Raw genomic sequence first — 16,947 nt, forward strand, 5'->3', positions numbered from 1 at the left:
TTAATTTGAATTTTTTTTTAAACATTAACTATTGCTAATTCCTTAATGAAAAAGACAACTTTTAAAACTTAGCAACACTCATCATTTACTGAACTTCAAACTGTTGTAAGTTGAGTATTTTGATTTACTCTCCATTCTAACACGGTGGCAAAGATCTGTCGACCGAGAGATGGAGTTGGCCTGGACTTGGAGTTCTCTTTCATAAGTTAAGGGTAAAACTGTTTGCAAATTCCACTCTACCAAATTCAAAGTACCAGTGGGAGTGCTCATAGCATAGCAAGAGAAAGCTATGGGCGTTAGTGCATGAGGTGTGGCTGAGGTATAGAGTCCCTGAAAAATATAATATGACAGGGAACTTTATAAAGGAAGCAAATGCTGCAAAGGCACATTGAGGGCAGAGAGAATGGCTGTGGCTGAGTCATTATCTGTTTGCTAGATACAGCATAGGGCTATGAAAGCTGAACTGCAGGCTAAACTTGCAGGTGAGTCAGTACTCAAAAGGAGTATTGCGGGGGCATAGGGATACGCCATCCCATTCACTGTACAAAGGTATTTGAGGAGTCTGCATGGATTGACTAGGAAAATCCAAAGAAGGAACCGCAGTCAGAGAAGAAAACTGGTAGGAAGGGGGGAAAATCCCAGGAAAGGCCCTCCGACCTCATTAATGGGAGAAGTGGCTGAAATAATAGTCTCATCCATAAAGACAAAGGCCCGGATGTACGACCCGCCAATTAGCGAGTCGACTCGCAATTTGCGACTCGCTAATTGGGTGCATAACAGTGTCTAAGACACTGTTTGTGATTCCCAATGGGGTCACAAATTGCATGCCTAATGCACACTAAGGAAGCTGTCGCAATTTGCAACCCCATTGGAAATGGCTGGCACTCCAGGGATGGTGGCCTGCTGGGGTCAGGAGAACTCTATGTCTGGGACTGCTTTTAAATAAAGCAGTTTTTTTTTTAAATGCAGCCCGTTTTCCTTAAAGGAAAACAGGATGCATTTAAAAAAGAAAAATTAAACTTAGCCGTTAAATGTTTTAAAGGCAGGCAGTGGTCCTCCCTGGGACCACTGCCTGCCCTTGAAAAATATTTGTGCATACTTTCACAAATGGGAGGGGGTCCACTGGGGACCTCTTCCCGTTTGCAAATGCTTTACCAACGTTCTGAGAAGGGTGGTACACTGCAAGTGTTTTGCGACCACAATTGGGATGACAAAAAAAAAATTCTTATGTAGCTTAAGGAGTCACTATTAGGAAGGGATGCCCATGGAACGCCTCTTCCTGATATCGAGTCGCTAATCCTATTTTGCGAGTTGGGGGTAAGTACATGGGCCACAGGTTTTTTGCGGGGGCAAACGGGTCTAAAACCTGTTTGCGCACGCAAAAAACCTTTGTACATCTGGCCCAAAATCTTTTGACCAGTCTGTAGCCTTGGATGAAAACCAGGAAGCCTGGACTCGGATGAGAGGATTGCTGATAGAAAGGTCTAAGAAGCGGATCAGCGCAATTTAGACTCCACCCTTACAAGTCACCGAGATGTATTATATACATGCATTTCACATTATATTGACTTTGTATCTTAACTTTACTAATATGTGTGAAGCATTTAAACGCATTATTAAAATATATTTACTGTAGACTAGATATTTATATATGTGTGCACTAATATTCAGTTTAAACAAGAAGTCCTGTATTTCTTTAATCATGTTTTACACTTACATACCAAGATATATTTGCTTTTGTAAACATGTATTATTTTACTCATGTTTTGCAGTTGTCCTAAGCTACACGTGTGAATGTATAACTGTATTCAAAGTGCACATTAAATGCTCATTTAAATTAGCCTGACTACAGGCCTCAGTTGAAATGTATTTTGTTTCGCTGGCATATTTTCTCTTTTCCTTTAAGGTTTATTATCAAGCTCTAAATTAGCTAGAGAAAGGCTTATTGTTTGTATTAGACGGCTGATAGAGAAGCTTGGAGAGAAACTGGGCAACAAACGTGGAGGAACAATGCTCAAAAGAGGCCTTCTGTTCATCATGTACCAGGATGGCAACATGTTCAAGGTTGAGAACGTAAGTGTTAGTTCGATATGATGTGAACCTGAAGCCATGTTGCAGATATAAAGTAGTGTTCTGATTGGTCCCTGGTGGTGTGAACAGAGATAAGGCGTTTCTGAATCTTCTGTTATTTTTATTGGTGTTCTCATAATTACTGTTAGGGAGAGATTCCCTTTAGATTTGATAGGTACAGACCTCTCTGCTTGCCCTGATCTTGCAAGTGTGAAGCTTATGCTAAACACATATTTACTTTACTTTCAGACTTTTACTGAAGCCTGATCATGCGGACACTTTATGCTTCTTCTTTTATGCCCCCGATTTAGAGGTTCCTATTAGATGACCCTATACCTGACCCATGTTTAGAAGAGAGAAGGAAGGTTTCTGTCATTTTTAAAAGTGGCAGAATAGAGGGTTATGGGTAGATGAGGTGACACACCCCGAGAGGAGGTCACCTCAGGGGCAGATTAGCCGCTGGGGCTAGTAGCCCATTGGCAACTTCCACCTACACCCCTAACGCCCCTAAATCTAGGTAAAAAAATTGGCACCTGAACCTCAGTTCTAATCTGACTTGCAACAAAGGACACAGAAGAGCCTGAGTCTGCAACAACAGGAGCTGCACAAACCAAAGGTGTGACACTCTACACCTGTGGCAACATTCCTGAAAAAAGAACTACTGCAACTCGTCCTGGAACAAAGACCAGCTCCCTCAGGCAGAGGGACCCCTTTGAGGGCTAAAGGCACTCCAGACTCTTCTGGACTAGTGGCACTAGCCCCTGCATACCACAGGTAAAAACAACATATTGGAACCAAGTAATCCATCGGTCCTCCGAGGGATTGCCCAAAGGTGGTTGGTCCTGTGCATTGTGGAAAATGTAGTCCTGACCTCCAGCAAGTTTAAGGAAGCTACCTTTTTCCCTCAGACCACCAGATGTCGAAATTATTTGTTGCCGACCTTACCACTGCCAAGGCTTTTTTGGCGGCCAGCTCAGCAACCACAACCTTAATTCAAAGCTGCAACTGGAGGGAACACCGCAATACCTTAATCTAACACCAGCCGTGGCCCCATTGTCAACTGTTTGCATCCCATTTCTCACCAGCACCGGGTCAGCAGTAAAACCAGTTCACCCGAGGCTCCTGCTTCAGCACCCAGGACAGCCAGGACAACTCTTCACCCGGATTTCTTGAGCCAGGTAAAGTCAAACCAACTGTCGTGGCTTGGTCCTGGGACCCGCATAACCTTAACCCTCCGTGGGTTCCATGCAACTCGACCCGTAAAGTGTCTGATCGTCACTAATGCTTTTTCCCATTGACCGCACCGCTAATGTGTTGCAGTATTGTTTTGCACTAATTTAATTTTGCTCCTACAATCCATTACTTCAGTTATACTTATTCAACGTACTTCTTTTTTCTTGTATCCCCGAATGATGGCACAGCAAACAGGGTAAGTTAAAGTACTTATTTTGTCCAAGGTTTCTTCCTACAAGAGCACAGCTATCATGTAGCCAGCACACAAGTAACTGACTTCACTGGAACACTTGCAGGTCATCAGGAACATGGAATGCAGGCAGTCCTTCACTCCATGTTCTTACAGTAAATTCCACCATACACCCATTCAAGTACAACAGTTTTGCTGTCTAAATGTATATCACAATCTACTTTATTTTCATAAAGTGGTGCAGGATTTCTTTTGAGTCTTGTCAAATACTTATCATCCATGTTGGTACTCTGAAATGCTTAACACATGTTCCCCTAGTAAAGCCTGACTGCTCTTTGCCACTCTACCAGGACTGAGCTAAGGAATCATTATTGTGAATTCAAGGACCATCTTTGGAGAATTGTGAGAGTATTGTATAGTGAAGTCTAACCAGCATCAATACATAAGACTTCACTTTCCTACAATATGGTATTGGTGACACTTTATAATAAAGCTACAGCTCGTACCTGCTCTCTTACTCCCAACAACCATTTTTGCAATTGCTGCTGTTTACAGTTAGAGATAGAGCTTCACCATTGAACTCCCAAAAATGTCAGGTGCATGCAAAAGAGGATACCTGAATACTACTGCCAAGTACCATCAATTCCCACTTTCAGTCACCACATCCTACCATTGACTTCACCTCTTTCCAAGTTTCCAATAAACAGGGCTACAGTGAGAATCCTGTGAAAAACGCGCTAGGGGCTGGCACTGTCAACTTCTAATACAAGGAACATGCTCTTTCCTCAGAGTGGCTTCTACCCATCGCCAAGTTAAAGGTGGTAGTTGCAAGGGAAGATTAGAAATGATGTCTGACCTGAAGCCAAGCATAAGATTCAGCATGGACATGGCAACTGATGGTACAAACTCCTCTTTACAGCCACCCCCACTCTCCCTAGAAAGCCTCCAATGCAGTTCCCAGTTACAGCTAAAGATAGGAGAAAGGTCCACAAAATTTATCACCCAGTCTGTCTGCTTGGTAGCCGACCACCAATGGATAAATGCCCCTTACAGACTTAGATGTTTTTACACCGCATCCACCCAGCTATTGGAGCAAGAATATTTATTATGCTGTTTTATCAATACTTTCCAGCCGTTATTCACTGGGGAGGATTCTGTATGGCATATGGGTTGTAATGTAATCGTGAGTTCAATTAAAGCACATAGAACTATGCTAGACATCGTCCTATGGTCAACTTAAATGGACAATGTACTGACAAAATTCTTCCTTTACTCAGGGTTTTGTGAAATCTCAGGATCCCTGTGTAGATAATGTTTCTTCACTAAAATATACAATTAACTTACTCCGTGAATCAGTGTATATAACTCACATGGGATACAATGTCCTTAATACAGGAAATTGCAGTCAAGCTCAAATTGTGAGCCTTCTTCCAACTATAATCACAGACGCATACTAACACACTTCTCAAAATGATGCCATCCTCAGAGCAAAAGATAAACAAGCAACTAAACCTAGAACTTTGTATCCAACTGGTTAGTGCTTTGATGTACTAACAAGGCTAACAGCGGCAATAGTGTAGGCCTTTAACTAGTAAAATCTGCAAGTTTGTCGGTGGTGATCTGGAAGTCGGGGCTTCCCCCCACTTCCAAGAGTGTAGGAGTACCACTTACTGAATAAGTGGTTACATGGAAATGATATTCCTGGAATCTTCGTACTGCAGTGAAAGGGGATATAAGTGAGGAGGCAACCTAAAGACAGACAGAAAAGAATTGTGGGACTAGAGTCTCCGACAGGTATGACTCGAGTAGAAGGCCTTTCAGCTCTGGAGAGTAGAGTTCTCCCCCTAGCAATGTTCAAACACAATTAAAAAATAAAAGGTACATTCTGTTGCAATGGGGCTTTGCCTAATCGTGTCATCTAGCCCTATGTGAACCTAAAATCTGCTGCTTATTCCATCATATAGAATGCCCCTCACCCACCTTTAAGAGCATACCTAAATTAAATAACCCACCTGACAAAATTAACTGGAATCCCTACTACAAGGAAAGGGTTGCTACTGGTTGGTAACAGGGCCTTAATCAGAGAATGTGCCATCCTTAAAATTTATATTCCTAGACAATCAGAGATTTGAACATCTACGCTGCCATTTTTCTGGCGTCCTACAAAGAATGTAGGATGAGCACCACATAATCAAAAACAATGTCACGCAAGCTATAGTGGGCGCAAAGAACTCAGGTGGTCACAGTTGGCCCCTTCCAGTCGGCTGATCTGTCGCTACCGTGTGGGGTACCCCAAGGCTCATCCCTAAGTCCGACACTATTTAATATATATGTGTCGGACCTTGCTAGTATCATCAAAGCACACGGGATGGGCCTAACCTCATACGCTGACGACACTCAGCTGGTGCTGGCTATAAAGGGCGATGGACAGAGGGTGGCAGAGAGATTCCAAAGTGGGATGATTGTTATCGGCGAGTGGATGGCAAAGAATTGCCTAAAGCTTAACTCCGATAAAACGGAGGTGGTCATCTTTGGTAATCTCTCCCCAGCCTGGTCGGCAACCTGGTGGCCATCGGCCTTAGGCACACCTCCCAGCCCCACGGTCAAAGTTAGAAACCTAGGTGTTACTTTCGACGACCAGCTCAACTTTATGGCCCATGCAAACAAGGTGGCAGCTAACGCCCATTTCAAGCTTAGAACGGTAAGAAAAATCACACCTTATTTACCAGATTCAGCAGCAAAAACATTAGTCACCTCTCTAGTGCTTACATCACTAGACTACTGTAACGGTCTACTGCTCAATGCTCAGAGCAGAGTTACCAAAAAACTACAGACCGTGCAGAATGCTGCCGCTCGCGTTCTGTCAAAAAAACCTAAGTTTGCACCTATTTCGGACACGCTCAAAAGCTACCACTGGCTGTCCATCCACAACAGGGTAAAATTTAAATCTCTGTGTACAGTATATAAATCTCTACAGGATCAAGGACCTCGATTTCTCAAAAATCAACTGATTCCCTACAACCCATCCAGAACTCTCAGATCCACTTCTCTTAATCAACTAGTGGTTCAACTAAGCCGAACAGTCTCTTGGGGCGATCGCCGCTTCTTAATTGCGGCCCCCAGACTTTGGAACACTTTACCTAACCATATAAAAACAAGTCCCACACTTTTCCAGTTCAGAAAAAAACTGAAAACATGGTTATTCAATCAGTAATCCACATCTCCGTATTTCCTGATCATGGTGAGACATTTTGCATTCTTAGCGCCGAGACGCCCAAGGGTAATTGTTCGCGCTCTACAAATGGCATTAATAAATAAATAAATAAATAAATAAAGAGAAAGAGTCCACTAGGGAAGAAACAGTGAAAGCCAAACTTTCCACACACTGCAAGGATGACACTGTCTTTTTATAAGCATAGCAATGATGCTGTAAAGGGCAGCTACAACAATTGTCTGTCTTAAAACACAAAACGCCTGCTGATAGGTATTGTGCTGTAACATTTAAAATCATAATACAAGTACTGAAAAATGCTAGTAATGTACAATTCATTATTTTAGCACTACTGAGCAACAGCGGAATGGTCTGTCACAAATATACTTATCTTGTAAACCAGTACTGATATAGTTTTATTATAAGTAAATCCATCTGAGAAGCGCACTGCACTCCAAATAAAAGTATAGTACACCTGTGTACAACTGTCAGTGCTGTCTTGTGAAGGTATAATACACTGGAGCCTGCAATCCCAGTATAAAGGTTTCTAAATTCCTTGTTTAAGGGCAAGCGGTGACATGGCTAGTCACATGTAATAAGTTATTACAGTCGAGCTCTGATATTATAGGGCCTCCCGCTGTAGCTCGCAGCCATGGTTAAAGGAAGGTAGGGGAGAATATTCACAGCTGCAGTTTCAGTAATAAAAAGGAGAACCGTCTTTTCATTCTTTGCATCTGTTTTTCTAAAACAAACAGTGATTAACAACACAAAGATATTTATAGCATTTGTGTTTAGTTATTCTATCATATAGGTAATCACAGTAAAGATGGAATCTCTGCATGTTGTTACACATTCTGAGCTACAGAATTTTTTATCTGACTTACATTAAACTAATTACTGCTTTTTGGTGTGTATAATATCTAACTACAGATTATTTTATTCTTTATGTCTGCAAACGTAGTCTTTCTTTCAGATGAAATAGCAAGACACCAAGGATTTAAACAGATTGTGGCAAGGGTGATGTTATGATCATGTATTATAAGACACAAAATACCTTCAGCTGTACCTTGAAAGGATATTGCATGTCACCTACAGCTTCCATGACCATATAAAGAAACTCTACTCTAAGCTTTTTTTAGGTCAAACCTGGGCAGTGCATGCGCTGCTCTGTGAGGCATGCTGTATTCAAGTACGGACTTGAAGCTCCGCCCACTCTCCACTCATATTTTTCATTGCGGTACAAAAGGGGGTGGTGATGGACGGAGCATCTGAATCAATCAAACACTCACACCCAGTAAAAAGATCTGGGTTTAATCCATCACCGTTCTTTAGCCCACTCTGCCACCCCAGTTCAGACATGGCTATATGCAAATCCGTCTGACCCTGTGCCTCATGGGAACAGTCCAGCCCGAACTGTCAAGCCATGTCTTCCCTGGACCGGAAACAAGCTTCCGAGAACCGGTTTCTGGCATTCCAGTCGTCTTCAGCCCGGCTTGCTTGAATCCAGTGGCAAAGTGAGCAAGGGACTCACGTCTGAGCATACCCTGCCACACTTATGGCGGCCAAAAGCGGTACACTCCGCTCATATTTTTCATTGGCTTGTGTCATTGTCCTTTGTTAATGCTGGCTTCTGATTCGTTAATAGGCTTACTAGTCCATCCTTCATACCACCTTGTCTTCATTTGTAACCTCCCATGAGGACTGGCCCTTTTACTTCTGTTGTTACAAGGCACATCTTATTTAGTCTGTAAGCACTATTTTCTTTAATGAGTTTCTCTTACTGAAGGCACAACATGCTTCCCTGCAACATACATACATTTTTGCAATTTTCACCCCGAGTGGGCTGGGTATGCTCAGACGTGAGTCCCAGGCTCTCCACATCACTGGAGTCAAGCTATCCAGGCTGAAGAAGGCTGATAGCCAGAAACCGGTCCTTGGATGCTTGATCTAGGAAAGACATGGCTTGGTAGTTCGGGCTGGACTGTTCCCATGAGGCACAGGGTCAAAGCTGATTTGCATATAGCCACTGTCTGACCTAGGGTGGTGTGAAGTGCAAAAAAACGATGGATGTATGCCCAGATCTTTGTACTGGGGTGAATGTAAGACATTGTTCTGCATTCTGTCCATCAACTGTGTTTTTTGCAATTTTCACCCCGAGTGGGCTGGGTATGCTCAGACATGAGTCCCAGGCTCTCCACATCACTGGAGTCAAGCTATCCAGGCTGAAGAAGGCAGATAGCCAGAAACCGGTCCTTGGATGCTTGATTCCGGTCTAGGAAAGACATGGCTTGGTAGTTCGGGCTGAACTGTTCCCATGAGGCACAGGGTCAAGGCCAATTTGCATATAGCCATTGTCTGACCTAGGGTGGTGTGGAGTGCAAAAAAACGATGGATTTAGGCCCAGATCTTTGTACTGGGGTGAATGTAAGACATTGTTCTGCATTTTGTCCATCAACTGTGTTTTTTGCAGTTTCCTGCAACATACAGAACGCCATGAGCACTTTCACTTTCCAACCAGCCCGGGACAATGGCAGCAGCTTCTTTGAAATTAAATAGGTATCGCATTTACAAGAGTTTGAGCTATAGGCATTGTAAATCACAATGCCTTTTATTGATGTGTTAATTATGAAAACAGATGAATAAAAAGCATTGTCATTTACATTGGCAATAGCTTAAACTCTCACAAATGCAAGACCAATTACGTTGCAAATGCTTGTTCTTCTATATTGCCAAGGATTTCCAATATCCTTATAATGTATGGCAAACGATACTTTATCCCACATAGCACAACCCTGCCAACAATTGCTGTACCGTCCCATTGAAAGGATCACCGCCACCTCCGCCCCTCTGAGAATTGTTGGTACTGTACCAGTGAAAATATTGCTACAATGTACAGCTATAATTTTATAACCTCATTAAAAAAAATAGCAGGCCTTAGAGGTCCTTGTTATTTTTTGTAAAAAGAGTAGGAATGCACCAAGAAGTGTATTATGGGTTTATAATCAGGTTAGCCCTCTTCAAAACATCTCACTGAATCATGGTGGATGTGCTGAGAAATCTACAGCCATTGGGAAAATATGGTTGTAAACAATAGTTAGGACACTATATTTATGTCAGACAATATTTCGGTCTACAGTGTCCTGGCATGCAACCGCGGGAACTACCTCACTAAAAGTGAAGTGGCCCTGCTTAAAAGGGGGCCTTCAATAGTACTAAGTGCCTGAAAGTAAAGCAGCAATCCTACAAAGAGCCAATATAATTTCATTAACATTTTTGCAGGTCTGTCGAAAAGTGCTTGAAGCTGTTCCAGAACGGTGTCCATTATACCAGTCAGAATGGTAATAGAAAGTTAACACTTCATCACTGGTAAAATTCTTGCCCCCTCTGATGGACAATTTCTATGGTGAAGCGCAACTAGCTCATTCTATCAAAATAAGTATTCATGCACAGAATACCTATGCATACATTTCACAATCTAAGAGCAGGAGAAAAGGTCAATGAGAACTACACTCATAGCATATCACCCTAATTCAGCCTTCCATCCTTGTGACTTCAGTAAAGTGAATATTATCAAATTGCATAACGGATATACCGCTATTTACAACTTTGTTATAATTATGCAGAGCCTTCACAGAGTGCTGGAAACTTACCCTATGCATGGATTTCCAGATTACCATGTGTACACAATGAGTTATTGGCTCTTTACCAGGTGATGGTTTCAAGAGTGCCAATAATGTGTTATACAAAGGAGAACCATGTTAGTTGCCACATTTGGGGTTCGTGATCAAAAGGAACTTGAAAGCATAATGCAAAGTATACAAGGTTGTTTGAGTTTTATTAACAGATCTTTAAATGTTCCCATTTCCATGTGCAAGTGGATCCTCTAGTCCAGTTGTGTTTAAGCATGGGCGGAAAATCCGTTTCGCTCGCGGATTTTGCGGATTTTCGGTAAATTCGCAATCCGCGAGATTCGCGAATCTCCCGCAAAATCCGCAAATCCGCGAGCAGCGGATTTTATGGCTTGCTCGCACTGTTCGCGTGAGTTCGCGGCTTCCCAGTACAACTTCGCGCCCCGCGAATAAGCGCTAAATTGCAGAAATACGATCTTAGCAAAACTGAAACTACTTACCAGGTTCAAAAGTTCAGGCTCATCATTAGTAGCCATTTCCTGTAGTGCTTCCTGAGGGGCCCCTCCAGAGTTCAGTTGCCTACTTGCAACTATTATGTGACCCTGCTCTGAACCTCAGAATAGTTACACATATGCCACAAAGGTCCTGAATTACAGCTAAGGGAGACAAGCAGGAGCCAGGCTGGAAGTTCAAATCCATTAATCAGCCCCTAATTCATTATTGTCAGTTGGGGCAGGGCAGGTGTTGTAACTAATTTTGCAACAATGAAAGCACTTAGCAAGTGCAAAAGATCACTAATCAGGAAGCACTAAGGAAGCAGGTGCCAGCTAAAAAAATATTCTGTGACACATTAATCAGCCCCAAATTAATTCAGGTCACTTGAGGCAGGGAAGGTGTGCTTTGCTTTGCCACAATAATGTACACTGACTGGACAACCAGAGGGTGCTGTGATGAAACAGAGGGTGGCATGGGTGGGCCAGAGGGTGGCATGAGTAGTCAGAGAGTGGCAGTGGTGACAGAGAGTGGCAGTGATGAAGAAGAGTGTCCCAAACAGGCTGGACACGTAAAAACAACAAGTTTGCAAAACTTGCGACCCGACAGGTAAGTTCGCGTTTGCGAAATTGTACAAAACCCTCGCGAACTGGCAGAAACCCGCGCGAACACAAAAAAAAAAAAATCCGCAAATTCGCGAGAATTCGCGGATTTTGCGAATTGCGAGTTCGCAAATCCGCAAAATTCGCGAACGCGAGATTCGCAAAATTCGCCCATGCCTGGTTGTGTTGCATGCTAGGATTTTTTGTTGTGTTTAACCAATTATTAACCAGGACTAATGTCTCAAATCTATACTACTATTATAAAGGAAGAACTTTGAACCTTTGAGGCGGGTAAACGCGGGAACCACAGCGCCAATCCACACACCCGATACATCGTTGTAATCGTGAGGGTGTGCAGATGGACATAGGCTATATAAACGTAATAAATATACGCGCGAGGAGGACCGGCAGACATGGCGCGGGGAGGAGCGGCGGACAGACGGTGTGGAGCGGCGGACAGGCGGTGAGGAGCGGCGGACAGGCGGGGAGGAGCAGTGAGCGGCGGATGAGGTAGGTTATTTATTTAGGAGCAGTGAGCGGCGGAAAAATGAAGCAAAAATGACAATCGTGAGCAAGAGGAAGCAAACGGAGCATTACAAAAGTGAGCCAAACGGTGCATTACAGGAGGAAAAAGTTACGTGGGCAGGTTACAAAAGCGTACATCGTGAGCAAGAGGAAGCAAACGGAGCATTACAAAAGTGAGCCAAACGGTGCATTACAGGAGGAAAAAGTTACGTGTGCATGTTACAAAAGTGTACAAAGTACACATAGAGGTATAATACTGCATTACAGGAGGAAAAAGTGACGTGTGCAGGTTACAAAAGCATACAAAGTAAACATAGAGGTATAATACTGCAATATATGGAGGAAGGCTCCAGGGGACCCACGGACAACGTCGGGGCGGGCGGGGGCCCTGAAGCCTAATTGCTCCCGGACAACGTCGGGACGGGCTGCTAATTTCAAATAAAATACCTTTAAAATATGATCTACTCACACATAGAATTGTTAAACTTGAGAGCTTAGTATTAAGACCATCTTAAAGGACAATATAAAAGCAGAGACTGACAGAGAGATACAGCAAAACAGAAGGAGTAGAGCAATTTCACTGCTGTGACCCCTTGACTGCCAATCACGCCATACACCATGCAAGTGCTGCACAAACAGAGCAATAAAGTCAAAGTGGGGGCGGGCTGTCTATGGGGAATGACGCTCCCGGGATTTGCCAGTTTCACTGAAACACAGCCCCCGTGTTTCTTGTTAAAGAAACAGCTGTGAAGGGCTAATGTCGAGCTTGGGGAGACCAGGGAGTCTCAGGCACAGTGAAGTGACAGAAAGGAAACAGATATAAAGAAGAAGAAACAAGCCTTCTCTCCAGAGCAAATGTGTGCAGTTGGCTAATCTCAGTGCTTCTTGTCACAACCTGGAACTTCATAGCACTATATACATACATCTGAAGTCATTGTGTTAAATAACTGAGCTTTCCAATCAGATCAATGCATTCATTACTCGTCAAATTATTTTCATCTTTCGTGCAAGGCGTTTGGATTATATTTCATATGAAATCATCTGTTAGTGAAAGTTCAACAAAATTGTTACAGAGTATTTTGTTCATTTTAGCTGTCTCACACTAACTGACATCGCCCCCAACGTACTCATCGTCATCCTATCCGAACAGCAACAGGAACCGCCCGTCCTGCTGAAGCTTTCTTCTCTGCGTTCACTTCGACTCTCCCCACAAAATCTGTTATTGCATCCTCGGCGTTGCACCTTGTTGCTATAACGCCCACCCATATCAAGGGAAGCAGCCATTTCAAGTTAAGTCGGTTTGTCTGTTGTTGTTAGGAGGAGGAGGAGGCTGTTCGAGGAGCAGCCAATCGCTTCAAAGCACAGGGTTGCTGAAGCAAATACGTCACTTTCATAAAGCTACTTTCTGTTTTCTTTCAGAGTGCCAATGCGTGTGGCGCAGGTGCTGCGCCGGTGAGGAGAATGTAATAATAGTAACATTGTAATCAAACTGTGACTGCAGGTGCCAGCCGTGCTGCCCACTTGCTTGGCTGCCAGCTTACGTTTGGCAAACACTGAAGAGCTCTTTCCTTACCACGGTCCGTGCGTGTTTTGTGCAAATATGGACTGGATTAGCTACCCATACATAGGGGCAGATTTACAAGACCCCTGCACCACTTTTGCGTCACGTTTCCCATGTTAAAAATGACGAAAAAGTGGCGCAAAGAGCTTGTAAATCTGCCCCATAGTATATAGCCCGGGGCAAATTAAGAGGTCTATAGTCTTAAGTGTGAATTTTGTAGGTGGGCTTTTGTTACATATGATGGGCTCGCTCAACCTATGGAACTATTTATTGACGATGCCTATCGGTAATGGAGATCTCCCCACATTTTAAAGAGCAACTACTGTGCCTTTAAAAAACTATTTACAGTCAGTAAACATCCATTCATCAAAGTGGCAGCTGTTTTATAAGGACAGGTTCCACTTTTCAAATCAGATACCAACCAAAGTTGGGCGTCAGTTTCAGTTCAATGGTTTGGGACCACAAATGCATTCACAAACCTTTTACTTGTAAATGAGGCTTTTGTTGTGTGTTCACCCCTTCTTACAGCCACTCTGTCTATGGTTGGTAGAATTACCCCCCCCCCGAAATATTTTTCAATCCCCCCCCCCCCCGAAATTTGGCTCTAGGTACCCGCCTGCCCTCTACCACATTCATGTTATTCTTAAAGCCCCCTGGTTGCAGTAGAGGGAGCTGCACAGTGCCCCAGGATATTTGCAGTTTGATAATGAGCTAGTAAAAATGCAAAAAGTAGGCAGCTCTGGCCAACCCCTATTCTGCGGATCCCAGTGCAACCCCTAGACCTGCAGGTTTCGTGCAATACTTCAAGGCTCCTGGGTGCAGCCGCGGCCGCTGCAGGTATGAGCGGTGGGGCCAGGTGAGGGGGGATTTCGAGAGAAGACCACAAGGGAAAATTAATTATTTATTACATTTTTCCTGGTGGTCGTCTATCGAAATCCCCACCCGGCCCCACCGCCCCACCGCTGTTACCTGCAGCAGCCGCGGCTGCCTGGGTGCAGCAGACACCTTGAAGTTTTGGAAGGCATGTCTAACACTGGAAGGAGCAAGGTAAGGCTCTGCATGGCTTCTCCTGTGTTAGATGCAACATTTCCAGTGTTGCCATCACAGCTGTGACCTGAAGGAAGGCAAGGTTGTTGGGGGATGCCCATGACCAGGAACATCCAGAAGTAAGGTCCATCTGACAGTAGCCTACACTGAAGAATTCTGGAGGAACAGAGGGCCCGATTCACAGAACTAACTTAAGACAAAATCCTAAACTTACTACTACTTTGATATTCACAGAAGGCACTTACTCCTTTTGATATTCACAGAAGGCAAATACTCATTTCGGTATTCACAGAAGTTAGGAGTCCAAACTTTAGGACTCCTAAATGCCTTCTGTGAATACCGAAAGTATCACAGTTAGGATTTTTCTCGGTTTAGGAGGAGTAGTAATGACACCAATATGAGCAAAATTCACTACAGTAGTCTATAGATATAGATTTCTAAATCACACGTAAATCACACCTTTTTAGGTCAAAGCGTAAACAAGCATTGGTAACTGTAAAGTTTAGAAACTTTTGAAAAGTTTGAAAGAGTCGTGCTCGACTACTCTGGCTCAGGTGGGGTGAATACATTCGAAAGGGAGAAAGCCATGGGAGCACTAAGGAATATGTGGGCAGTTACTTGGTCACCAAAGAAGTCTCAGATCCAATTCCACACTTTACATCAAGGCCACCATAGACGTCCATGGAGTGGTCCTGATTATGGAGAAACAGGATCCTGAAAGATGCTCTGGGTGCTGTGTGGTCCAACCAGGTGCCCTTGCAGTTATACCTTGGTTCACAGTAAGGAGAGGAGACCATGGCCAGAGCAGTGGGGGTCCCTCGAAGTCCTCTTTAAGCCAATAGAAGGCCAGCTGTGGCTGGGCTACTGGTCCAGGACAGAGCCGGTCCAGTGGTATTCTTTGGTGAATGCTTGTGTTCTTCTTAGACAACACTCCTTTTGGATGTTGAAGATTAGTCTCCTGGGTTGTCCAGAGGCTATCAGTGGCGATTGAAGAAGGTGGCTACTGGCTAGCTAGATGGAGCTTCTTCAGCTTTGATGGACCTGGTGCTGGTTCAAGGGGTTCAGCCGACTGGAGTCACATCTTTGGTCTGGGTCTCGGGCGACTTTCCATGAGCCAGGACCCACAAGCACAGTCCTCTCTTTGCTAGCCCAAGGTGTGGCAGGTGCAGTCCAGCAGTCGCTGCAGCATCTCTTGCCAGATCTAAGGGTAAGAAGGGCAGTCCTTCTTAAGTCCGTTCTCCTTAATCACCTTGATTTAAGGTTCAGGATCAGAACTTGAAGCGAACTAATTCCAAGTCCCTACTATTTTACTAGGAGGCTGCTAACATTTATTGTGTCCATTGAATGGTCGTTTCTGTAACAACATTGAAAAAATGTTTATATATCACAAGAGTCACAATCGACACTCAGCACTGTAAATGTATAACAAATGTGAATTTTCACATATAAAACAGTTTGTTTCTCTACACACTCTGTGTTACATGTCCTTTCCCTGACATTTCTATAGCCCCATTTAACTGCAATCGTGCTCATATATATATATTGTAATATTAATCATCAAGTGCCCACATGAACCACTGTTTTTTGTCTAAATTATAAGTACCCTGGTTCTATGTGAGTAGGGTGTCCCTTGTGTTTTCCTACACAACTAACTTTTCCACAGCAAAATTGCCAATTTGGAAGTTTTACAGGTAGGTCATATATCAAACGTATATGTTCTGCTTAATAATACACAGCTCTCTGCCCTAGGGCACCATAGGCCTGCCTTAGCGGAGACTTACAAATACTGTTAAGTGAGTTGGAGGCTTTGCCATTGGTTTAAATGGCGAAGTCGTACTAGCAGTTTTAAAACTGCTACTGCAGGCTGTATTGGCAGACAGGGAGACACTTTGTACTATGTCCGCACAGGTTTGCACAATCAATGCTGCAGCCCTGGGTGGACACTGCCTTACATGCCATGGGTACACTTAGTACCATATAATGGGGACTTATAAGTAAGTCAACATATGCTAATTGTGGGCATCCAATTCAACATACACTTCATAATGGATTAGACACTGGCACTGAGGTCTGGTTAGGAGGCCTAAGTATGCTCTCTGAGTCAAATAACTAGCAACATGGGTCCAAGACTTTGAGGATGATTATGCAAAAAGAGACATTTCCTTACAAATTCTTATTCCCAGTTTCCACTCCCAACTATTGAAACTTGTAAGCTATTGTGTGTCCTACGTTCAGTGGATGGCCAAGGCATTCAAAATCTTGACTGCCATCCTCCAATTGAGATGTGGCCTCTTATGTTTGGTACCACAGGCAGCTCAGGGGAGACCAGTTGGGGTCGAGACGGTCGGAGTCGTAGTTGGTCTAGCACCCATAATATGTACCTCAGG

At 43.7% G+C, this 16,947-nt stretch overlaps 1 protein-coding gene across 2 annotated transcripts in view; it reads right to left on the reverse strand.

Annotated features, from left to right (window-relative positions):
- LOC147683316 (ubiquitin carboxyl-terminal hydrolase 50-like) overlaps positions 1–16,947 on the reverse strand; it is a 429,720-nt gene that overhangs the window by 321,288 nt on the left and 91,485 nt on the right. The window contains exon 1 of one of the 2 annotated variants that reach the window (XM_086943768.1): positions 13,080–13,259. The exons of the other annotated variant lie outside the window; for it this stretch is intronic. Within the exon in view, the coding sequence (XP_086799894.1) occupies positions 13,080–13,236 (157 nt within the window). The 5' untranslated portion in view covers positions 13,237–13,259. Of the gene's footprint in view, positions 1–13,079; positions 13,260–16,947 lie in introns of those variants that run through there. 2 annotated transcript variants of the gene reach the window in all.

The sequence above is a fragment of the Lissotriton vulgaris genome, chromosome 11, assembly GCF_964263255.1.
Source record: "Lissotriton vulgaris chromosome 11, aLisVul1.2, whole genome shotgun sequence".
NCBI lineage: Eukaryota > Metazoa > Chordata > Amphibia > Caudata > Salamandridae > Lissotriton > Lissotriton vulgaris.